This window comes from Rhinolophus hipposideros (assembly GCF_964194185.1).
Source record: "Rhinolophus hipposideros genome assembly, chromosome: 5".
Taxonomy (NCBI): domain Eukaryota; kingdom Metazoa; phylum Chordata; class Mammalia; order Chiroptera; family Rhinolophidae; genus Rhinolophus; species Rhinolophus hipposideros.
Genome location: NC_138051.1, coordinates 70,560,172 through 70,585,012, shown reverse-complemented (window position 1 = coordinate 70,585,012; position 24,841 = coordinate 70,560,172). Strand labels below are relative to the sequence as shown.

Sequence of the window (24,841 nt, the reverse complement as noted above, 5' to 3'; positions counted from 1 at the left end):
TGACATTTCTTAAACTGATTTCACATTATTTTATTCTAAATAGAGATATTTTCTGAATATCTTATATCTGCCACCTTCTTTCCATTGCCACTGCTCCTGTTCAGTCTCTTACTGACCTCATCCTTGTCCATTACTAACTGTTCTAGCCTCCAATTTTGTTTAATTTTACACATTGCTAGCAAATGAATCTTCCTAAAGATTACTACTCCCATCTCAGCATTCTTTTGCACTTCTTGCTCTTTTTTCCCTCTTTGTTGCCTAAGAATAAGGCCAAATTCCCTAGCAAAGTTTTTAAGTCTTTCAGTAACGAGGCATAAGCTCATCTCTTCCTCCTTCCATGAACCCTTGCAGTAATTCCTAATAACCTGCTTTTCTCTTTCCAGTCTCATTGTATTTATCCATTTTCTTTTTTTGTGCCTCAAATGCTTTTCTTCCAAAATTCCCTACTCAGAATTTCTGTCCAACACAAATGTTATTCTTTTCCTGTTTGGGAATTAATCTCCTCTATTATTATTTCCAGACACTGTCTGTACCTCCATTAAAGCATTTAACACAGTAGTCTTTTATTACAGCAACTTGTATACATTTTTTATCTCTTCTAGGTTATAAGTTTCTTGAGGGCAAGGCAGTACCTTATTCCTCTGTGTATCTTCTCTAGTTTTTAAACCTAATGCCTTGCATTTGGAAAGCATTCAATATTCATTCTTTTAATTAAAATGAATGGAACACTATTCTATTTCCTTTATGGTTCCATGTAACATTTTATGTAAGGTAGGTTCATTATATCTTAATGAGCAACTTAATATAATGTGAGAGTTCAAGACTCAGAAGGCAATTGAATGTTGTTTACCATAAGGTAGAAGATGGAATTTCCTAAATAACAATGGTAATTAGAGAACAACAAAGTCTAAACCATTAGTTTTGAGAGTTCTTGGGGGCAATGAAGCATGATGTGTTAAGAGTGTTGCTCTGGGTTCAGACCTTTGAAACCAGGCTATACTACTTATTAGCTCTGTGACCTTGAGCTTTAATTCTTTAATGTTTCTGTGCTTCCGTTTTTCATATGTAGGATGAAGATAGAAGACCTACCTTACTGGGTTGCTGTGAGGGTTAAATTATTTACCATCTGTAAAGCACATCAAATAGTACACATTGCATAATGATATCCAGTTAATGTTACCTTTATTTTCAAAATTGACTATCCAAAAAGGAAAAGCTTCACTTTCTTATTGCCTCTTTGGGATCATTTAAGTCAAATAATTCCAAAGAATTTACTACCAAGTAGCTATTGGACCCACCGGTTTGAGTAGAAACTGTGGCATCTCTAAGGTTTATCAGGTCTCCTCTAAGATTTGCATAAGAACGAGACAGGAGAATGACCTCTTATAATCCACAGCTGCACTGGAAACAAGCCAAAGCTTATATACGTTTTCACAATCTCATTAGACTTCAGTATCTTTCTAGGGAAGTTTATAGGAATGAATTTCCAAAGGTTATTCATTTATATTTACTGATTCCATAATTCAGTAAACATTTAGGTGCTAGGGATATAGAAATCAAGGATACTGGTTTTTTTTTTTTTTATTAGTTTCAGGTGTACAAAACAATGTAATACACATTTACATCTCTCACAAAGTGAAAACTCCCCGCCCCCAAGGATACTGTTTTTGTCAGCAACTAACTCATGATTTAGTGTAGGAGACAGTCTTGAAAGACTCAGCCAAGTGAGAAATGGAAGGAAGTGAGATCAAGACAGAAATAATACGAACCGACACACAGAGGCACTAAGAAACATGGAATATTCAGGGAACTTCTTTTCAGAATCCTTGAATACAGAGTGAAGGTATCAGGGCAGTGGTAAGAGAGAGAGGCAGGGGCAAGATAGTGAAGACCTGGTATGTGAGGCCTGAATAACACCTAGCTTCCCTCACTCTGCCTGTTAAAGTCCCTTCAGTTTGTATATCTCACGGGGAGGGAGAAGAAAACAAAAGGCCAGGTAGGTTGCCAAACAGCCTCTGTGAACCTAAAGTTCTGACTAAACTAGACCTCAATCATCTGTTCTTCCTCATGTATACTGAGAGACCTAAATTTAGTCCTTCGTGAATGCCAAAGTAAAATTTGAATTTTATCCTGAAGGCAACAGGGAAACATTGGAGGATTTTAAGCAGGGTGCAATTGTTATCAAGCCTGCCTTTCAGAAAGCAGTTTTGAAAGCAGCGTGGAGAAGAGATTTGTGGGGTTGGAGAACGAAGGCAGAAGTATGAGGAAGACAATGCATTCTATCTGAATATGCTGAGTTTGAGATAATGATGGACATCTGAATGACGTTAAGATGATAGTGAGATATCATTTCAGTTCTCTAAATAACATTTCCAAGGCATAGTCTATCCCCAGCACACTCTCAGTACAATTTCCTATATTACAATTAAATGCATGTGGTTATTAATTCACTTTATAGTTTTAAAATGTCTTATCTATGTAATGTCATTTTAGCCTTTTCATAATCCTATAAGATAGGTAGGACTTTTATTCATCTCATTTTGCATTGAAGATTCATACCTCTGAGATTGTGATTTATTTGCCTAAGATCACAGAGGAAATTCAGTAGACATTTAACGAAGACACTTTGCTCCCAGCACTATGTTAGTAGAAATGAAAAAGCATTAGGGCCGGCTGGTGGCTCAGGCGGTTAGAGCTCCATGCTCCTAACTCTGAAGGCTGCCGGTTCGATTCCCACATGGCCCAGTGGGCTCTCAACCACAAGGTTGCCAGTTCAACTCCTCGGAGTCCCACAAGGGATGGTGGGCAGCGCCCCCTGCAACTAAGATTGAACATGGCACCTTGAGCTGAGCTGCCGCTGAGCTCCCTAATGGCTCAGTTGATTAGAATGCGTCCTCTCAACCACAAGGTTGCCGATTCCACTCCCGCAAGGGATGGTGGGCTGTGCCCCCTGCAACTAGAAAACGGCAACTGGACCTGGAGCTGAGCTGCGCCCTCCACAACTAAGACTGAAAGGACAACAACTTGACTTGGAAAATAGGCCTGAAGTACACACTGTTCCCAAGAAAGTCCTGTTCCTCTTCCCCAATAAAAAAAAAAAAAAAAGCATTAGACGGATGCTTGCCTCTGAGGGACAGCAGCACTGTTTGTTGGCAAAACTAGATCAGCCATCAGATCTGGCTTCCGTTTCTAATTCTGCGTCTTCTGGCTTCCGGTTCTAATTCTGCCTCTAACCACCTGTGAATAAAATAACAGAAACCAACTTCAAACAAACTTAAATAGAAAGAGGAACTTGTTGACTCATGAAATCCAAGGAAGAATTGAACAGTCAAGCATCAGAAAGGCAGAGCTATAGAGGTACCTTTAGGAACAACTAGAACAGGAAGCTCAAACCTTGTCAGGAGCCTTTGAAATCTTTGGTTTCTGTTGCTGTCTGTATGGCAGTTTCACTTTTTCTCACTGCCAACCAGCTTTCTCTAAAGGGAGAAATATGTCTACTATGTTTCTGAGTTTAGAAGTTATAGCTTTAGCCATTGGAGAAAGATCACCCCAAGCTCTTACTGGCCCAAAACACAAAAATCTCAGAGAGCCTACTCCCTTGGCCCAACAGAAGTCTAACCTGTGGCCACCAGAGGAATCAATTCTGCAGAGCGCTAGCAAGATTATCCCAGGTGTTCATTTTCTTAGGTGCTTTATGAAAGACATGAACCTTGTATATGAGTCATGATATAGTTAAGTAGAAGGAAAGAAAGCCAGTGTTCCAGGTAAGGGAAGGAGACTTTGTGTTAGTTATATAGGTGGTCTATGAATGAAAGACAAGCCTGATCAGAGTGGAGACTGCATTCTTGTTCCTACTGGAAATAATACTGGATTGTTAGGTAAAAACTGATTATGATGGAATTAAAAGGTAAAACATAGAATTTGTTCTAGTTGAAACAGCCATTATAGGTTTCTTACATAGATGCAACTGTAATTCTGAAACCCCATTTCATAACATAAACAAATCCTCAACCACTTCCTGGAATGTTCCTTCCTTGTCACCTGGCTTAAGGTTGTGACAGTGGGAACAAAGAAGAATGGGTGAGAGAATTCAGAGAAGTAAAATTCAAAATTCATCCAGGAGCCTACCGTATGTCCTCGAAAATAAGACCTATCTGGACAATCAGCTCTAATGCATCTTTTGGAGCAAAAATTAATATAAGACCCGGTCCTACATTATATTATATTATATAAGACGCAGTCTTATATTATAGTAAAATAAGGGTTTATATTAATTTTTGCTCCAAAAGACACCTTATTGCTGATTGTCTGGCTAGGTCTGATTTTCGGGGAAACACGGTAGAAGGATAATAGCACTTGATAGTACTCTTAGTGATGATTTGAACTAAGCATTTTAAAAGTAGATTTGTCATTAATAACATTGCATCTCCAGGAATCTAGCACAATTAATGCTTAATTTACTACATTAATAAACTGAATGATTCACATAAAACTAGGAAATCAATAAAATGGATTCTAAACCCCTTCTAGCTCTACAATTCTATGAGTCCATTTCTAAATCCTGATCTTAAAAGTCTTCACATAACCACACACAAAAAAGATAGCTTTTTAAAAAGGTCAAGATGGTAAATTTTTGTTACATATTTTTTTTTTACCAGAATTTAATAATGACAAAAAAAGATAGGTTGTTTGTTCTACTGTACTTTCAAAAATATACATTTGAAAATATTCCAAACATCTTATGAATATGTTCATCAAAAGCTAAAGTTTATAAAAACACTTTATGTTCTTTAGAAAATTAAGTTAACCACTTTGATTAATGGAGAATTTAGTATATTACAAATATAAAAATATTAGGGGCAAATCAAGACCTACCAAAATGTTTGGAATGATGAATGAGCAGATGTGGTTGGAGATTTCAAGTTCTGAACTCAAAAAAAAAAAAAATCTTCTATATTGGGTATACACCTGTATTTCCAATCATTTCTGGGATAGAAAAGTCATGAATCAGATTTTAAAAATAAGAAAAGTAGAGATGGAGAGACAGAAGTAACAAAAAGGGAAAATCTTAGGAAGAAAAAATGGTTTAAAAAAAGTACTACAGAGATGGGGTAAAATAAAACTGAGTATAAATAATCTATATGTTAAGAGAAAAATTCCTTGGTCATCTCAGCCTACATGAGCTAAATATAAAGTGGGTGTGAGACCATTTATTTTGTTGCCTGGAATACTCTCAGACCATTTTTCTGTAAAGAGTTTTTTTTTTTAAAGAATATTTGGGAGGTGATTGAAAGGTTGGTGCAGAGAAAACATAGAGGACAGAAAATTCATGAACTATTAATTATGAGGCTTTATGTGTATCACATTTTATTTACATTTGTGCTATGGTAGGCATCTTTTTGAGACTTCAGAGGACATCCTACTTTTGAGAAATATAACTAATCAAAAATGCAGGATAAAATCATTAGGTATAAATGTATAGTGTCAGATGGGTACTAGACTTACCAGGGGGATCACTTCATAAATTATATAAATGCCTAACCACCATGCTATACACCTAAAACTAATATAATATTGAATGTCAACTAGAATTTAAAAAATATTATCACAGAATGTAAGTACAGTATAGGGAACATAGTCAATGATATTATAATAGCTATGTATAGTGTCAGATGGATAGAAGACTTGTTGGGGTTACCACTTTGTAAGGTGTGTAAATGTCTAATAACTATGTTGCTTTGTACACCTGAAACTAATAAAAAGAAACATTTAAACAGAAAAAAATCCTTAGGTATTTATGTAAGAATTTAATAAACATAGGTTTAATCTTTCAAAAATAACAAATCCATAATTACCACTATTGATGTCCATAATGTGCTATGTACTGACATCTACATGTCAAAAATATTCCAGTAATAGTCATAATTTATGGTAAGCAGTTTGGAAGTACAAATTTTGTAGCTTAACAAACAAAAAATTAAGTTGGGTTCCTGGTAGGCAAAAGAAAATAAATGGATATTAATGAATATTCAGTTTAAAATGAATATTATCATTTTCTTATTAAGTAACAGTTTCCCACTCCCCAGTTTTATCCAGATATAACTGACAAAGAATAATGTATTAGTTTAAAGCATACAGCATAATGATTGCATATAGGTATATATTGCAAACCTATTTGGCTGCAGACCTATGAATTCAAAAGAAACACTTTATTTTCCTAGTTCTAAAATCCTGCTCAAATCTATCTTTCCTCCCAGGGCTCAGAACCACAGCCCTAATGCAGGCCCTCACTCTCTCACCTGATTACTGCAATCATCTTCTAATTATTTACCTGGCCTTTGGTCTCTGATGGCTGGCAATTGATGTTTTATTTCCTTCTCAGTTATCTTTCTAAAGCAGTTCTGATGTTGTCACTCCCTTTCTTAAAAGCCTTTCAAGGGCCCGCCTGGTTGCTCAGGCGGTTGGAGCTCCGTGCACCTAATGCCAAAGGCTGCAGGCTCAATTCCCACTTGGGCCAGCGCCAGATGGCTCAGTTGGTTGGAGTGTGGGCTCTCAACCACAAGGTTGTTGGTTGGTCCCCCACAAGGGATGGTGGGCTGCGCCCTCTGCAAGTAAGAACCGTAACTGGACCTGGAGCTGAGCTGCGCCCTCCACAACTAAGATTGAAAGCACAACTTGACTTGGAAAAGTCCCGGAAGTACACACTGTTCCCCAATAAAGTCCTGTTCCTCTTCCCCAATTAAAAAAAGAAAGAAAGCCTTGCATAAACTCCCTACTGACTACAAAATTAAATCCCCAGCTTTGCATTCAAGGCCTTAACAATTTGATAGTATCTTCCCTTTCTAACCCCATTCCAATCACTTAAATTTCCTACTCTGTACTCTACGAACTATTGTTTATCAAATACACCTTTACACATTTCCATCCTGTCTTTATTCATTTTCTCTTTTCCTAAGATGCTTCTCCATCTATTGACATCTTGCTTTCAATTACTGTCCAGCTCAACAGAATCACCTAACACCTTTTCTGCTGCTGTCCTTAGTCATCTTGTTTCTTCTTTCTAGAGCACCTTATGTCTCTGTTTTAGCACTTTCCATCTGTTCTGTACTCTAGAGGTGGGCCTATTCTCTGCCTCCCATTTATACTGTGAGCAACTTGAGGGCAGGGATGGTCACAGCCTAGCAAGTAGAGTGGGAGGAGGAGAATAACTCTCCCTGGAAAAGCAGGAAATCTTTCTAATAACCAGGGGCAGTGGAATTCTCCAGTCTCTTTCTTGGAAGAGATTCAAATTCTGTAAGTATAGACATTCACCTTCCCCAAAATAACTCACTGGAATTAGAGTTCTGAGACCTTCTAATAAAAACTATTCTTTCTAGAAGTCAAATTTGTAACTTGCGAGACACGGAACGTTAATCAACCTTATCAAACTTCCAAAATCGACGCGCTGTACTCAGCCACCAATTGTTTCGGTGCTAGCCTCCTAGCTTAGAATTTATTAAAAGGAAATTCTACACGTAAGTCAAGAATAACTGGGATCTCTTAACTTATACCAAAATATTTGATCAATGACACAGTATTGTCCAGGAATCTACATGTAGTCTTGCCACCACTGGTCAACTGGCACGTGGCTTTCAGAACAGCAACTGTCAGAGGCAGCTTGGTGTTTACTTGTGATTACTTGAGTCGAACGATTCCGGGAGCGTGGTGGTGACTTCGCTTCATTCCCCACTCACCATTTGGTTCTGTGCCAGCAGGATGTCCGGGTGCTTGGCCACTGGCACCGGCGAAGCTAGCCAGCGTCAGGACCGTGGCCTCTCTGAGCCAACGTTGTACAGAGGAAAGCCGGCAACACCAGCCCGCAGGGGAGGAAGGCTGAAGTTGGAGACCGGAGACGCGCAACCTCGCGCACGCCGACTGCCGCGGCGCGCGGCGGGGAGTAAGACGAACTCCAGGCCGGGGTGGGGCCCGCTGGGAACACCCAGGTGCCGCCGGAGGCGCTCGGGGCCGACGCGCGCAGCCGGGACCCTCCCAGAGCCGCCGTGGGGGCGGGGCGCGGCGCGCGCCGGCGCGTGGAGGCCGCGGGCCGTGGCGGAGCGCGCGCCGGCGAGGGCGGGGCGCGCGGGGCGGGAGCGCGCGGCGGGTACTGCGGCCTGTGGCGCCGTCACCCGGCAGAGCCCCGCCGGTCTGGGGAGGTGCTGCCGCTGCCGCTGCCGCTGCCACTGGCCGGGCGCGCGGGAACGTTTGGGGCTCCACCGGGGACCGGCCCGCCCTGCCGCTGCCGTCCTCCGGGTCGCAGGACGCGCGGGTCCCGTTATCATGTCGCTGAGGCAGAGCCTGGCGCTGCTGGCTGGTCGTCTGCAGGAGCCGCAGAAAGTGGCCCGTTTCCAGCGGCTGTGCGGGGTGGAAGCACCGCTGAGCCGCTCGGCCGTGGCCTCCGCCGACCGGAGGGAGGATGAGGAGGAGGAAGCGCCGCTCCCCAGGGACTGTCGGCGTCGAGAACCGCAGCCGGAGGCGTGCGGAGGTCCCCGGACCCCCGGAAGCGACCGCAATCAGTGTCCCGCCAAGCCGGGCGGCGGCGGCGGCGCCCTCAACGGCGTGCGGAACGGGCTGGCGTCCGAGCCGGGCCCGGCCTCGCCGCGGCGGGCGGGCGCCCTGCGCCGAAACTCGCTGACGAACGAGGAGGGCGAGCTGGCCCACGTGAGCAACTGGCCGCTCTACTACCTGTTCTGCTTCGGCACGGAGCTGGGCAACGAACTCTTTTACATTCTGTTCTTCCCCTTCTGGATTTGGAATCTGGACGCCCTGGTCGGCCGGAGGCTCGTGGTCATCTGGGTGCTGGTCATGTACCTGGGCCAGTGCACCAAGGACATCATCCGCTGGCCGCGGCCCGCCTCGCCGCCCGTGATCAAGTTGGAGGTCTTCTACAACTCCGAGTACAGCATGCCCTCCACGCATGCCATGTCCGGCACCGCCATCCCCATTTCCATGGTCCTCCTCACCTACGGCCGCTGGCAGGTAAGGGTCCCTCCGGTCGCCTGGGGGGGGTCCACAACGCGGAGTTCTCTTTGCCCGGCACGATTCTCTCGATTTGGCCGTTCCGCTCCCAAACTCCTCTTCCCGCAGGTTTTCCCAGTGCCCGCAAGCAGGCCCTTTCCTTTTTAGGTTGTAAAAAAATTCAGCGGTGGGGGAAACAGATTTAGCCCTCAAACTATATGGTAATAGCAATGCCTTTCTTAGAACCCCGAGGGAAAACGTCGTGAAGGAATATATTATCGTTGGGCTTTGGTTGAGTTTTTAAACGGTTTTAATTCTTGGGATGCACCGAATGGAATTGTGATTAATTATAATGTCCTTGTAATGAGTTGTTAGGTAACTAAGACTCATTTCCACCACAGTACGTGGAGCCTTCCCCCTACACTGGTTGTTTCAGGTGGAGGCAAGTTCATTAACTTTACTCTGAGACAATGTTTATAAAACAGTAGTATAATATAATACCAAAACAAACATGGTAGGTCCAGGCAATGGAGTGATGAATTTTAAACGCAAGCCACCCTTTATGGAAGTTACTGGAGAACAGCCTGAGTTCTCTTTTTAAAGGGTGTGTGGTTGCTAATTTGCTGATAGATGCAAAGTTTATCTTCTGGATTACTGATCTGTAGTATCAGCTGTTGAGCTACAGCATTTTGTTGTGTTAGCTTTAAAAACGCTTGGTTTTATTCTTAACAGGGTTCTTGATCATCTTAGGGGGTTTGTAAAAATGGCAAGTATGACAGCAGGGTCAGCCTGGCAATTTGGGATGAATTTTTAATGGTAAACATTTTAGATTTTGCCTACTTCTTTTGGCCTCTCGTTTTTCAGTTTTTCATGGTCCATAAATTAGGTTTAAAAACTAATTCCCTTATCGAAGCAAAATGTATTCTTAGATTGCTGTCTTATCTGTCTTTTAAATTGTAAGGAGATTTGTTTATCCTGCAGATTGGTCCCATAATTTAAGAATAAAGGTAATAATTATGGAGAACCTAAGGAATCAGACTTTGTCATTTTCCCCCCCGCTACAGCATAAAATCACCTTACATTGTTAAATACACATTTGTAGAAAACTCCATTTTGATAAGCTTACTTCTCCCAGATTTAGTTTCAGTATAGATAAAATCTTGTTCTCATAGACACTTCTGTGCAGTGCATCTCTCTTACTTTAACATGGAAAATATGTAATGTGCATAGTAAGAATGACAGAATTATTAGTGAAGAGTACCATGGACAGGTTTTTTTCTCCTATTTAACCAAAGGAGATTTACAGTGAAACTCAGATTGTAAAGTAGTGCTGCCTGTTTTGCATAAGAGATAACTATCTCAAATTTTATTGAATCTAAATATTTCAGAATTTGAGGTTGTCATTCAGATATGTTTGGCATGATATTTACTGGTTAGCTAATGATGTTTCTCTTATGTTTTTGAGATTTTCAGGATTCTGTAACTATAGGGCTTTTTATAACTGCTCAATGAGTAGCTATGTTGCATGCTATTAATTTTAGCAGTCCAAGTAAGAGAAAATAGTCATTTTTTTGCTCATCATTCATTCAGAACATAATGCTTACAGGAAGTCTGAAGACAGTACTGCTGGGTTGTTTACAGGATGCTTCTGTCAGTGTTCTAACATTTCAGGGTTATTTGAATGATCAGAATAGGCTTACCTTATAGTTTTTGAACAACCTAGTATATTTAATTCAAAGTTTGAGGAATTTGTGTATTGTACAACTTTAGAATTTGTGCTAGACAGGACTTCGGAAATAACCTAGTTTCAAACTGTCATTTTACTGATGTGGAAACTGACCAATTACTTTAGAATTAATCTTATATAATTAGTTTAAATTTCTTGGTTTACGTTTTTCACTCTATATTTGAATAAACTTCTAAATTTGAATAATTGTTTACTGTTGGTTAGTTATTTTGAAAGATACTCCCTTATGTAAAAGTTCTATGTTTATAGATGGTTGACTTTAATAATTCAGTACAAAAAAACAAAACTTTTTTACTTTTATAGTTTTTTAAAATCGTTATTGTGAATTTGAAAACAAAAGTATGTTCCTTTGCTTAAGTTATGTCCTCAGTTGTTTTGGTCCTCTGTCAATTAGTATTGTAGTACTTTGGAAGCTTAGATTTCCAGAGTGGGTAATAAAAAAATGTTAGAACCGGGAAAAGAATTAAACAATGAAAGCCTGGTATGTCTAAGGCTGTGTGTGTAGGGTGTGTGTGTGTGTGTGTGTGTGTGCATGTGCACGTGCATGTATAGGGATTCTAATAACCTATTTGAAGTAGATTCAGCAGAAAACAACAACAAAATTTATTTGAAGACCAGAGAGGGTATCTCATGGAAGTCAAGGGCAAGAAAGTGCTGTCAGGCGTCCTGAAGGATTGGAGCCAGGCTCTGGAATACCGTCAGAGCTAAAGGCATGCCACCCATCTCTCATTTCTACTTCTTTCTTATCTCTCTGCTTTTTGGCATGTGTATGTCTCTCACCCTAGTTTTACAACATTTCCAAATTCAAGCACACAACAGAGACTGATTGACTTTCTTTCTGACTTTCTTTCAAATTACGATTAGGAAAAAGAATCTAAACTCAGTCCACCCAGTGGATTTGCTTTGCTAGGGCCAGTGTCCATGCCTCATCATTCAATAGTTGAGGCCAAGAGAGCAGCAGGATCACACAGCGTGATCCAGGGCCACACTGCTGGGTCTAAGTGGGGATGGATGCAGAAGGGGGGTACAGACTGGACAATATCATAAAAAGAATATATTATAAAGGGAGACTACAAATGAAAGAAAGAGGGGATTTCTAGAAAAGGAAAGTAGTTAATATTGTTAAATGCTAAGAGGACAAGCAAGATAAATATGGAAACTTACAGAAAGCTTGAAGAGAAGTGAAAAGAATAGGAAAAAGCTAGTGCTAACTTTTTCCTTAGAATTTGAAAATAATTGGGGCCATGTTGTATATGAGGTTTATTCTTTTTTTTATTTAATATTATGTGTGATGGTTAATTTTATTTGTTAACTTGGCTCTGCTGTGGTACCCAGATTTTTGGTCACACATTGTTCTAGATTTTTCTGTGAAGATATTTTTTACATGACATTAACATTTACATGAGTAGACTTTGGGTAAAGTAGATTATCTTCCATAATGTAGGTGGGGTTTTATCTGATCAGTTGAATGGCTTAAGAGAAAAAAGATTGTCCCTTCCAAGGAAGAGGGGATTCTGCTAGCAGACTGCCTTTGGATTTGAGCTACATTAACTTCCCTGGGTCTTCAGCTTGCTGGCCTACCCTGAACATTTTAGACTCCAGCCCCCACAATTCTTAAATCCAATAATAAACCCAATTCCTTACAATAAACCTTCTCTCTCTCTCCATATATATATACCTCTCCATATATATATACCATATATATATATCTCCATATACATATATACACACACACACATATATATATATATATATATACGTTCATAAACACATACACACACAGATACGTCTCATTGGTTCTATTTCTCTGGAGAACACTAATATGTCATACATTTTCCAATCAGTAAAAATTCCCAGAAAACATTTTTAATGAATGTAATATTTTTATATTCCTACAAAATAGTTTTTACACTGTAGGGTTATCCTTACTGTAGATATTATCTCCATTTGTAGATGAGGAAACTGGTGCCAAGAGGTTATGAAACTAGCCCATGGTTCCACACCATGGGAACCATTGGAACCAAGAAGTAGGCACCTTTTGAGGATGTGCCTCACTGACAACCTGCTAAAAGCTCCCTCAACTATTGGGCAGCCATGTTTTATCTACCTGATCTTGTCCATCAGGAACTGAGAATAGATACTGAGTTTGGGCAGGTTTCCTCAATGAACTAGTAAATTCAGAAACCTTCATCTACCTTGTGGACTGAAGAGTAGAGCAGCTGGTCTGCAAAAGAAGAAGAATGAAGCATATATGTAAAAAGAAGAGATGATCCTATGACTGTTCAGTTTATAGTTCCAGTTTCTTCTTGAAGCTTAGCTTCATTCTGCCTTAGTGTTCTGTGAGACACTCTATGTTCTTATGGCTTTTTTTCCTCAAGATCATTTAAGTTGATTTCTTATTTACATTTTTATTTAGAGTCCCAATAAATGCATGTAGTAAATGGCTAAAGCCAGCTCTGTAGTTCCAAAAATCCATATTTTAAATTACTACTTTTTAATAGATAAATACTGACTTACTCATTGTTGTGTGGTATATGTGTGTATATAGGATAAGCATTTTAATATATGAACCCTTGCCTATGTTTCTATATCCTTAGTATAGAATTCTAGAAGAGAGATTACAAGGTCAATGTATATATATTTAGAACATTTTGAGCTCTTTTATGTATAAACGAAATGCTTTCCAGAAAGTTTGCATGAATTTTCATTAAACTAGGAGTATATGAGAACAAAGCAAATGTATCATTGATATGTTATCCTTGTCATCTGTTGTTTACATATATACTATACATTCCTCAAATTCAAAATATAATTTTTTTCTGGTGCCTGTTATATTTAAGTTACTTTGAAATTTTTAAAATCTATTAGAGATAAGTTTTTATAATTGCTTTAATTGCAAGTCATTTTATTTACTTCTTTTATTAACTTCAATGAATGTGAATGGAAAATGCCATAATATAAAAAATAATTCTGATTATGTGTGATAGTTACGGAAAACATATCAGTAGGAATAAAACCGTTTGGTAGAATAACTGAAGGAAATATTTAGATAAGTGTTCCTGTAGTGTAGGATGTGCAGTGAAAAGATTAGATGGTTGTATGAAATTAAAAGCATCTAGGAGGTCCTGTGATCTATTTTGGGTTTGGTAAGTTATTATTAATTTGAAAATAATGTGAAGGACTTATAAATTTTTCTTTCTTCTTTTTTTATAATATTTGAAGATTAAATTTAAGTAAAAACCCTATTAGAGGAGATAAATTCAGCAGATAAAGGTTAACATTCTCTAAGAAAAAGAAAATAGAAACTAGAAACTCCTACCAAACTTAAAATTGTTACCTATTTGTGTAGTGATAAAAATGTAAAGTAACAAGCCTGGTAAATTGCAAAAGGCATCAGAATAGGCTATTACAATATAATACATAGTGGTTAAGAGCTCAGACTCAGGAATCAGACTTGCAGTGTTTGAATCTCAGCTCTGTAACTTAATACATATTTGTTTGATCTTGGGCCTCTCATTGCCTCAGTTTAATTTAAATTAGAATATGTACCCCAAAGAGTTGTTCTGATGATTAAATGAACTATTTATAAAGTTCTCTGAATAGTGCTTGGTATATAAGAGTAAACTATATGTTAAATATAATTATTTAATCTATTAACATTTCACTAAAGAACAAATCCATGTTCATTTTTTTTTAACATCTGCCCAGAATTGAATTTTGGTTTTAAAAAAATCCACCCACTTCATTTCTCAGAAGTAAAGGATTGGATTAGGTAAGAAAAAAGTGGATAGTGAGAGTGAAGTGGAGGACAGTACGACAAAGATGTATCAGAAGTGAAAGAAGTTGGTTAGATTGCTATGGCAGAGCGGGAAGAAGTAGTCCTTCCTAGTCTTCCTAGTTCTGACTTAAAAAAAAAAAAAGAAAGAAACTAGGGCTCTTACAGAATTGCCAAATTTGCCAATGTGGAAAAGACAGAATTTGAGTTTTATTTTGTATTTTGAAAATTACTGTACTTAATTGCTCCTACTCTACTTACTCTCCCAGAGTGCTAAGAGCTATTGTCGCCCCAGACTAGATTCGCTCCCAACCCTGGAGATTTGAATAGGGATTTTTAAAAACCAAATCCCACAGAATCCATATTAGATACTAGAGAAGTTTTCTGGGGCCCTGAAGCAAACAGGGCTAAATTATCCAAGAGACAATTAGATAAACAATTCTTTGATAGGTTGGAATTAGAATGAATTAATGAGTTGGAAACTCTGGAAGACTGGATTTACTGTTTCTTTTGTGTCTACTCCGGTTTCTGCAGAGGGAATCAGGAATTTCTTGTTTATCTTAACTATCTGGAAAGCTGGGGTCTGCCTGCAGCTCTAAAATGATATACATAAGTTAAAACAGATAACCCTTCTCTTTCTTTCCTCACAAATCCCTTCCCTGTACAGGAATTGAGAAATAGTTCCTATTTTGGTATCATAAGGGTACATCAACTAGTATGGTAATAAATAGTACTTTTCTTACTATACTTTGTAATATAAAATATATTTAAATTATAATTAACATTTACGTGATGAGTTCTATTGCTAAACTGATACTTTGTGACTTAACAGTTCAAAAGAGAAACTAACTAATATGACATCAGATGTGAATAGGTCAAAACAATGGATTGAGTTGAAAATGTTTCAGTTCACATTTTTATCATTAATGTATACATTAAATGACTGTATATGGGTCAATTTTTGTTTGACCTATTTGAACCCATTCTACATTATTCTACATTAGCCTACCATTGTGGGAAGTACCATTCTATTTTTTGGTTTGTTTTGCTTTTAGTAGAGAAAATATAGTTCATAATGTGCTGTTGTATGAAGTGAGTTTTATTTTTATGTGCAATTTGGGTTACTTTGTTTTAGAAAGTATATTAGTTTTAATAGTTTAAGCTGCAGAATATGTACCTTTGTACCATACTATTCTGATCAAGGTTTTTGGTTTGTTTTGCTTTTAGTAGAGAAAATATAGTTCATAATGTGCTATTGTATGAAGTGAGTTTTATATTTCTGTACAATTTGGTTACTTTGTTTTAGAAAGTATATTAGTTTTAATAGCTTAAGCTGCAGAATATGTACCTTTGTAAAGTTAATGCTTATTCTAAAACGAGCATTGGAAATTCTCTTTCCTAAGTTTATTTAAAAGGATTTTCAGATTGCAATTTATTATGGTAGATTCCAGCCAGAGATGCTCTTTGAACTAAAGGTTAACACAGCCCAGGTCTGAGGCCAGGAACTGAATGATACTATGGTATCATTGGTAACCCCAACTTACCATGAATGTGATACTGTACGACTGATACCCTTAGTGGCTGAAGGCTATGTTTATTTCATTCAACAGAGTTTATTGACTGCTGACAATGTGCAGACACTATTGTAGTCACTGGTAATACAGCAGTGAACAAAAAGACTCAGGTCCCTGCCCCCATGGAAATTACATTCTTGAGGAAAGGGATAGACAGTAATTAAAATGATATTATATATAAGTATATGTAATATATGTGTACATACAGAATATATATAAAATATATCCAAGTGCATAAATATATCCTATGTCAAGATAAGGGTCTTTAGTTTCTTTTCGTAATGTTTTGCAGTTTTCAGTGTGCCAATCTTTCACTTACTTGGTTAAATTTATTCCTACCATGTTTCCCTGAAAATAAGACCTAGCCGGACCATTTGATCCGGTATTATTTTACTATAATATAACACTGGGTCTCATATAATATATAATGTAATATAATACCCGATTTATATTAATTGTTGCTCCAAAACACACATTAGAGGTGATGGTCGGCTCGGTCTTATTTTGGGGGAAATGCAGTAGGTGTTTTATTCTTTTCAATGCTATTATAATTGTTGTATTAATTTCCTTTTCAGATTGTTTATTGCTGGTGTCTAGGAACAGAGCTTTTGTGTGTTGAACTTGTACCCTGCAATTTTGCTGAATTCATTTATTTACTCTAGTAGTAGATAAATGAATGTGGATTCTTTGGAATTATTCTATTTTTAAGATCGTGTCATTTGTGAATAGAGAGAATTTTACTTCTTCCTTTCCAATTTAGATGTCTTTTATTTCTTTTTCTTGCCTAATTGCTATGGCTAGAACTTACTGTATATACAGTGTTAGTAGCAGTGGTGAGATGTAGACATTCTTGTCTTTTTCCTAATCTTGGAGGTTGGGAGAGGGAGGGGGTGGACCTTTCAGTCTTTCACCATTGAGTATAATGTTATCTGTAGATACATCATAAATGCCCGTTATCATGTTAAGGAGATTCCCTCCTAGTTTTGTGACTGCTTTTTAATATCATAAGGAGGGTTGGATTTTGTCTTTTTTTTTTTTTGCATCAATTGAAATGATCATGTGTTTTTGTTTTTTTAATTTATTCTATTAATGTGGTGTATTACATTGATGATTTGTCCTTGTTGAACAACCCTGGTATTTCTGGGATAAAACCCACTTGGTCATGGTATATAGTACTTTTAATGTGCTGTTGGATTGGTTTGCTAATGCTTTTTAGGAGATTTTTGCATTGGTATCACAAGGGATATTCCTCTGCAGTTTTTTCTTGTCATGTCTTTGCCTGGTTTTGATAATAGAGTGATAATAGTCTCATCGAATGAGTCAGAAAGTGTTCCCTCCTCTTTTATTTTTGGGGGTACTTGAGAAACACTGATGTGAAATCTTCCTCAATGTTTGGTGGAATTCATCAGTGAAACAATTTGAACCCGGGCTTTTCTTTGGAGGTTTTTGATTACTGATTCAATTGTTTACTTGTTGTAAGTCTGTTTAGACTTTATATTTCTTCCTGAGTCAGTTTTGGTAATTTGTATGTTTCTAAGAATTTGTGCATTTCACCTGGGTTATCTAATTTGTTGGCATATAATTTTCATACTTTTTTCTTATGATCCTCTTTATTTCTGTAAGATCAATAGTAATGCCCCATTTTCATTCCTGACTTTAGTTATTTACATCTTCTTTTTGGTCAGCCAGGCTAACCGTTTGTCAATTTCCTTGATTTTTTTATTAATATTTTGTAACACTTTTATTAACAGTGAACCCATGTCAGTATTCCTAAACTATAAACAATGAGGAACTGAAGTATCAATAGAAACATATTAGGGATTATATATAGTAGACAAAAACCCCTTAAATTTTCTTACTGCCTTTATACAATCAATGTATAATATTTAAACAAAACTGAATTCCTTATTAAGCAAACATTTTTGCATACATTGCCTTCTCTTTATCTTTCTTTGCCTTTATCTTTTGTTTGACTTTCAGCAATTCTGCCTGGATAGCTTTGTCTTCTGGTGCTGTCTCCTGAGCTTTCTTAAGATCAGCCAGTGCTTGATGGTATTCTTTTAATCTGTGCTATTCTTGAGCTCTACAGTATGCTTTGGTGTTTGATGGGTCTATTTCAAGAGCCTCCAAACCACTGTCGATTGGTCCCTGCCAATTTAACATCTTCAGTTTTCAAGCACCAGTATTCACCATGCAGTTTAAAGCTACAGGTTGCAGCTTCAATCTATCTCCTTTGTCAGTGATAGCCTTTGAACCTTCGATGTAACTTCAAACTTTAGTATATTTTTTAATGGCCATCTACCAGTTCTGGGATTTGCAAAAAAGCATTTCCTATGTTTTTTTTTTTTAAGTCTTCTGTTATTAATAATAGATATGGATGACTGTCATCAGAACCATCTTTTGGAATATTCCCCATCATCCCCTTCCTTCTGTTCTCCACATTCTACAGTAATGCACAAGTTAGCAGGTTTTTCACCTTTCACTTCTACATTTTCCAGAATTCTTGCCACATCCATTCCTTTAATTACTTGGCCAAATATCACATTTCCCATCCAAAAGAGGAGTTGGAACTGTTATAAGAACTGAGAACCACTTGTATTGCAGGCTTCATTTTGCCATACTCAATAAATCCTCCTGTTCATGCTTATAATAGAAATTTTCATCTTTAAATTTTTCATCATAAGTACTTTCTCCACCTGTCCTGTTCTGATTGGAGAATTCTCCACACTGAATCATAAACCTCTTAATAATTCTATGAAATTGGCATCCTTTGAAATGGAGAGTTTTCCCAGTGGTGGGTCCAATGCCTTTTTCTCCTGTACACAATACACGAAAACTTTCTGTAGTTTGGGATACAATATTTGCAAACAATTATAAGAGTTCAACCAACTTGCTTGCCTTTCCTTTGTCAAAGAAACCTCGGGGGGTTACTGGGATTAACCTGGGGGAACACGTTTGGAATCCTCTTAGAGTAAGTACCTCATGGCTGCTCAGCAGCTGAAACCCGACAGCCAATTTTGTTGATCTTTTCAAAGAAACAACTTTTAATTTTGTTGATTTTCTTTATTATTTTTTCTATTCTCTATTTCATTTTTTCCCCACTCTAATCATTGTATTATTTCCCTAGTACCGCTAGCTTTTCACTTAGTTTGCTTCTCTTTTTCTAATCCTTAAGGTGTAGCGCTGTGACTAATTTGAGATATTTGTTCTTTTTAATGTAGGTATCTACTGCTCTACACTTCCCTCTGAGTGCTGCTTTTACTGCATTATGTAATTTTTGGTACATTGTCTTTTTGTTTTTATTTGTCTCTAAGTAATTCTTATGGATTTGTGATTTCTTCTTTGGCCCATAGTTATTTAAGAGTAATTTAATTTCTACATACAGTTGATTGTCATTATTTGTGGATTACATATTTGTAAATTTACCTACTCATTGGAATTTATGTGTAACCCCCAAATTAATACATGCATATAGACATGTGCAGACTGGTGAAAAGTTTGAGTCACCTGGTGTACATGTTCCCAGCCGAGTTTGAACAAGGCAGTGCTCCGCTTTCTTGTTTCAGCTATTATACTGTAAACAAAAGACTCTTTCACAGTCTATTTAGTGCCCTGTTTTACACATTGTTGTGCTCTTTGTTGGTGGTTTCACTGTTTAAAATGATCCCCAAGCACAGTGCTGCAGTGCTGTCTAGTGTTCCTAGGCACAAGAAGGCTGTGATATGCTTTACAAAGAAAATATATGTGTGTTAGATAAGATTTATTCAGGCTGCAGTTATAGTTCTGTTGACCTTGAGTTCAGTGTTAATGAATCAATAATACAGTGTATCCAGAAAAAGGAAGAGGAAATTCACCAATTTGTATGTAAGGAAAGTGCTAAAGTAGTATCAGTAGAGTATGATGAAGCTATGGAAAAGACGGAAAAGTGACTAAATTTGTGGATTCATTGAGATGACAGTCAATTTACAAAGAAAGGAAGCATAGTGGAGAGCATTATCGTGAAGCTGAAAGCCAAGGAAATTTAAAGTCATGTTCCCCAGAGAAGGGAAAGGTCAAACTCTTCTCAGGTGGCTTGCACTTTTCAAAAGGCATGAAAAATGTTAAACTTGCACTGATCTTGTGGTAAAATCAAGAGGCTGCTGGAGAATTTTTAAAATACCTGCTAAGTTTTACATAGCAAAGGGACTCTGTGGAAGATCAGATTTTCGTTGCTGATGAGACTGGCTCGTAGAACTGTCTATTTCTTTCTTCAATTCTGTCAGTGTTTTCTCCATTTATTTTGAACCTCTGTTATTTGGTGCACATATGTTTATAATTGTTTCATCCCCTCAGTGAATTTGACCTTTTCTCAATACATACTGTTCTTCTTTCTTTTGTAACAGTTTTGGGCTTACAGTCTATTTTGTCTGATATAAATATACCCACTTATTTCTCTTTTGGTTACTGTTTGCATGGATATGTTTTTCCAGTTGTTCACTTTTAACCAGTTTGTGTCTTTGGATATAAAGTGAATTACTTTAGGCAGCATATATAGTTTGGTGTCACGTATTCTTATCCGTTCTGCAAATCTCTGTCTTTTGCTATTTGTTTTCTGTATGTCTTACACCTTTTTTGTTTCTCATTTCCTACATTACTGCTTTTTTGTGTTTGATTTTTCTTATAGTATACCATTTTGATCGTCTTCTCATTAACTTTTGCATATTTTTTTAGACACTTGCTTTGTAATTACCATGGGATACAATTAACAACTAGGTATATTTTGAAGATATAAATGATACTGTTAATGGATTGGATGATAGATACGAACGAGGAAGTCAAAGATAACAAGAGGTTTGGCCTTCAGAATGGAACAATGGAGAAGTTGTTTACTAGGAAGAAGATATCAGCAGAAGTAGCTTGTCAGATGAAGAAATGGAAAAGAAATGTGGAGTTCAGATTTAGCCATGTTACATTTGAGATGCCTATTAGACATTGAAGTGGAAATACCAAGTAGACAGATATACAAGTCTGAGATTCAGGAGAGGTCTCAGGTAGAGACAGAAATTTGAGTTATGAACATTCAGATTGTATGTAATTGCTGAAACTGTATGAAATCATTAAGGAAGTAAGTATAGATTGGGAAATGAAGTATCCTTACAATTAAGCCCTTGGGTACACTAATACTACAGAGCTGTGAAGAAAAGGAGAACTAACAAAGATGGCTGAAATGGAGAGTAGTCTATGTATATTTTATGTATTTGTAATAAATTCTATTATTTCTTAGGAAAGGATAATTCTGCATAAATTTATTTTCCTTCCAGTTACATCTAAATGAGAATAGTCGTCCTAAATTTGTTTTTAGAGATAGTTTAATATAAAATTAAAGATAAATGCAGTTTGGATATTCTTAAATATAAATAAATATGCCAGGTGAACAGGTTATTATGCATAATTCTTCCTCTCCCCACAGGATCTCACTTTAGATCTAGTTTATTTCCTTTAGTATTAAAATTTATGGGTTTTAAAAATCTGCTTAAAGTTAACTGATGAAATGCTTCTTTGCTTTGATACTTTGTGGTTCAGAATTCTTTGATTCTATGGGGAGTAAATATGAAAGTCACATATAGTCAGAATTGGATGAGGTATTCCCCCAAATGTGTTTCTTTCCAGAAAAAGAAAATCTAGGAAAAATACTCTGAAGGAAGAGACTAATAGCTAAAAACATCAACCAATCAATAAGAATAAAAGTGAATTATTCTTTTCCCAACCAGTTAACCTTACCCCAGTGAAGTCTAAGCGTGCTTTAGAATAGGGAAAAGGAAAATAAAAAGGTTCATAGCTTCTTCCTTAGCCTCTAATTCTAACTCGATTGCATTCCCAACTCTCCTATTTAAACCTGAATAGATGTGATTTGAGTTAAGTTAAATTCAGTTTCATTGTCCGTACTCAAAAACTCTCCCTTTGCCCCATCATCAGCCATAGCTTTTGAGACTTAATAAACAAATTTTTCTTCAATCTTTTGTGTACAAATAATTCCCATCAATAACTGCAGTTTTACTTCCTTATGGGGTCTAAGTGAAAAAAAAAAGAGGCTAGCCTAGGAGGATTTCTTGGTTGTTGTTTACTTGCTTGGCTCTCCTTGCAATTAACAATTTTTAAAAAAATTAACAGAAAAATTTAAAAGGTCTGAGTGCCTGATAGAGAGACAGAAGCCACTGTCATCTCTCACCTAGGTTATACCAACAGCCTTTTGACTGGTTTCCCTGTTTCCACCCTTGATCCCTTATTGTCTAATCTCAACACAGCAGCCATCATGACACTACTCTGTTCAACCCTACAGTGGCTCCCCATTGGATTCACAATAAAAGTCAAATTTTTTACAGTGGCCTCAGTTCTGCTTGCTCCAGCCCTCATTACTTCTCTCTCCTCTCCCCCTCTGCTTCAGCCCCACTGGCCTTCTTGCCAGGTCACATTTCCTCATTAGAGACTTTGCTGTACCTGATCCCCTTGCCGGGTGTATGTTCTTCCCTTGGATATCAGTCTTGGCTAATTCTCTTATCTCCATCCAGTCTTGCCTCAAATCAGCTTCTAAATAAAGTCCACATTGACTATCTTTTATTTAATACTTTAACCTGCCCCATGCATATTCCCAAACTCCTGATGCTATTTCTGTTACTGTTTTAATTATGATAGGCTTGTTTATGCTCTGGGAATGACTTAACCCCCAAATCTCAGCTAACAACAAAAGTTTATTTCTCATTGTGTTACATATTCATTATGGATTAGCCCACAACTTTGTTCTACTTAGAACCTCAGGAACCGGGCTGATGGAAGTTTGCCCATCCTCTGATGAATCTCGACATGTGCCTTCCAGGATCACATCTGTGGGGAAAAGAGAGTTCATAGAATGATTGAAAGTGGCATAAGTCACTTTTTTTCTCAGCTTATTGGCCAAAACTAGTCACTTGGTCCCAATCTAGCTGCAGGTAAACTGAAGATGTAGGAGAAACAGAAGGAATACTTGATGTTTCTTCAACACCAGTTCTCTTTCTCCAAACTTTTTACCATGTTTTATTGTATAATTTATATATTTTATATTATTTATATACGTATGCATAATTTATATACCTTATGTCTACTATTTGGTGCTTCCCCCCAGCAAGAACATAAGCTTATTCTACCAGAAAACCATACTACTGACAGTGTCTTGTACACAAGCCTTTGCTCATGGTGTTCCTGCTGTTTGGAATGCCTTCTACCTTTTTTTTTTTTGCCCTGTACTCACTCCCTCTTTTCTCTAAAGACTAAATCCTACTCATTTTTCAGGACAACTTGAATTTTACTTAATCTATGAGTCTTTGTTAACACCTTTAAACTAAGTTAAATGCTCATTCTTTAGACACCCTCTGAACTTTCAGTATACTAATATGATAGCACTTACCTCATTATATGGTTACGTGTCTGTTTGCCTCATTACCAAGTTTCTCATGCATATGGAAAAATGGCTAGAAAAATAGGTGGAGCTTAGAAAAGAAGATCTGAACAAGGGCAGTGTACGTAGGATGGAAAAGAGATGACAGAATCAAGAAATATTTAGAAGATAAAATCAGCAAGACTTGGTTATTGGTTGAATATGAGAGATAAGGAAGAAATCAAAGATAATTCATATATATCATCTACATTATTACATTTATTATGTTTCCAAATGAAATAGAGAATATGAGAGGAGGAACAAGTTTGGTTGGAAGGATGATGAGTTTGTTTTGAGGTATTTGGGGTTTAACTCCATAGGGACCCTAAGGTGGAGTTATGTGCAGTAGTTGGCTGTGTGATTATTAAACCTAGGGAAATGGATAGGTCTCCGTCATGCTGAGTAGAGGAAAAAATAGGGAAGGTGAGGCTGCAAAAAACTACTAAGGGCTGAATTCTTACTTATACCAATGTTTAAGGGGCAAGAAGAGGAAGATACAGTCTCTTGTGGGAAACTCAGAAAAAAATATATAGTTAAAGGGGATCCAGGAGAGTGTGATGCTGTAAAAATCAAGAGTATTTGAAGTTTCAAGAAGAAAGTTGTGGGCCATATTAAATGCAGTAGAAAAGTCAAATCAAAACAACTATGTTCTAAATCTTTACCATTCTTACAACCCTACTTGACTCCCTTTCAATCTCACTTCTTATTGAACCACCTTGAATTCTTACTGAATTAAACCACCTTGTCTTCAAATTCTTGAGAAATTTGAAATAATGAGTCATAAATTGCCTCAAATGTGCCTCCCCCCTACCCCCTTTACAGATTTACCATCTTGCAAGTCTACTCGTTCTTCCTCTAGTCTAATCTCAGGAGATTCAAAGCCAACTCCTAAACCAGTGCCATTGATACCAAGAGATGTCTACATTTTGTTTCTTTTTTATGACCTTCTTGGTATCCTATCAATTTTTTTCTCAATAAGGTTACAGTTTAAAATTTTAGTTGAGGGCCAGAAGTGGAAAACAAGTTACAAGGTGTTGAATATTGAATACAAGATGGCGAAATGTCAATAGAAATTGCAGATAGCAGTTACCAATGGGAGTGAGAGGGAGATAATGCCATCCGCCTCCCTAGGGAAGTGCCGACCCTACATGCCCAGATTCAGGCACTATTCCAGAGACGCTCTCATTTTTGAGCCATGTGAAAAGTATGTCTCCTACCTGTTTTTATTCTTCTGTAACATGCTGCTGGTTGAATCTTTACTGTAGAATCAAAAATGAGCCAGTTCCAACAAAGAAGAGTGT

The 24,841-nt window shown here is 37.5% G+C and overlaps 2 protein-coding genes and 1 pseudogene across 4 annotated transcripts in view; 1 reads left to right on the top strand and 2 right to left on the bottom strand.

The window, feature by feature from the left end:
* The window catches only part of LOC308497900 (uncharacterized protein), a gene marked incomplete at its 5' end in the record, with an annotated part of 47,926 nt that extends 39,608 nt beyond the window's left edge, over nt 1–8,318 (bottom strand). The window contains 3 exons of the mRNA XM_081048979.1: nt 3,125–3,237; nt 7,734–8,219; nt 8,261–8,318. Coding sequence (XP_080905105.1) covers nt 3,230–3,237; nt 7,734–8,219; nt 8,261–8,318 — 552 coding nt within the window. The 3' untranslated portion in view covers nt 3,125–3,229. The remainder of the gene's footprint in view (nt 1–3,124; nt 3,238–7,733; nt 8,220–8,260) is intronic.
* SGPP1 (sphingosine-1-phosphate phosphatase 1) overlaps nt 8,123–24,841 on the top strand; it is a 38,394-nt gene continuing 21,675 nt past the window's right edge. For both annotated transcript variants that reach the window (XM_081047521.1, XM_081047522.1), the window contains exon 1: nt 8,123–9,015. In XM_081047521.1, coding sequence (XP_080903647.1) covers nt 8,317–9,015 — 699 coding nt within the window. In that variant the 5' untranslated portion in view covers nt 8,123–8,316. The remainder of the gene's footprint in view (nt 9,016–24,841) is intronic.
* On the bottom strand, nt 17,999–18,958 carry LOC308497490 (peptidyl-prolyl cis-trans isomerase D-like; annotated as a pseudogene). The gene has a single exon. The product of its transcript is annotated as a peptidyl-prolyl cis-trans isomerase D-like (transcript).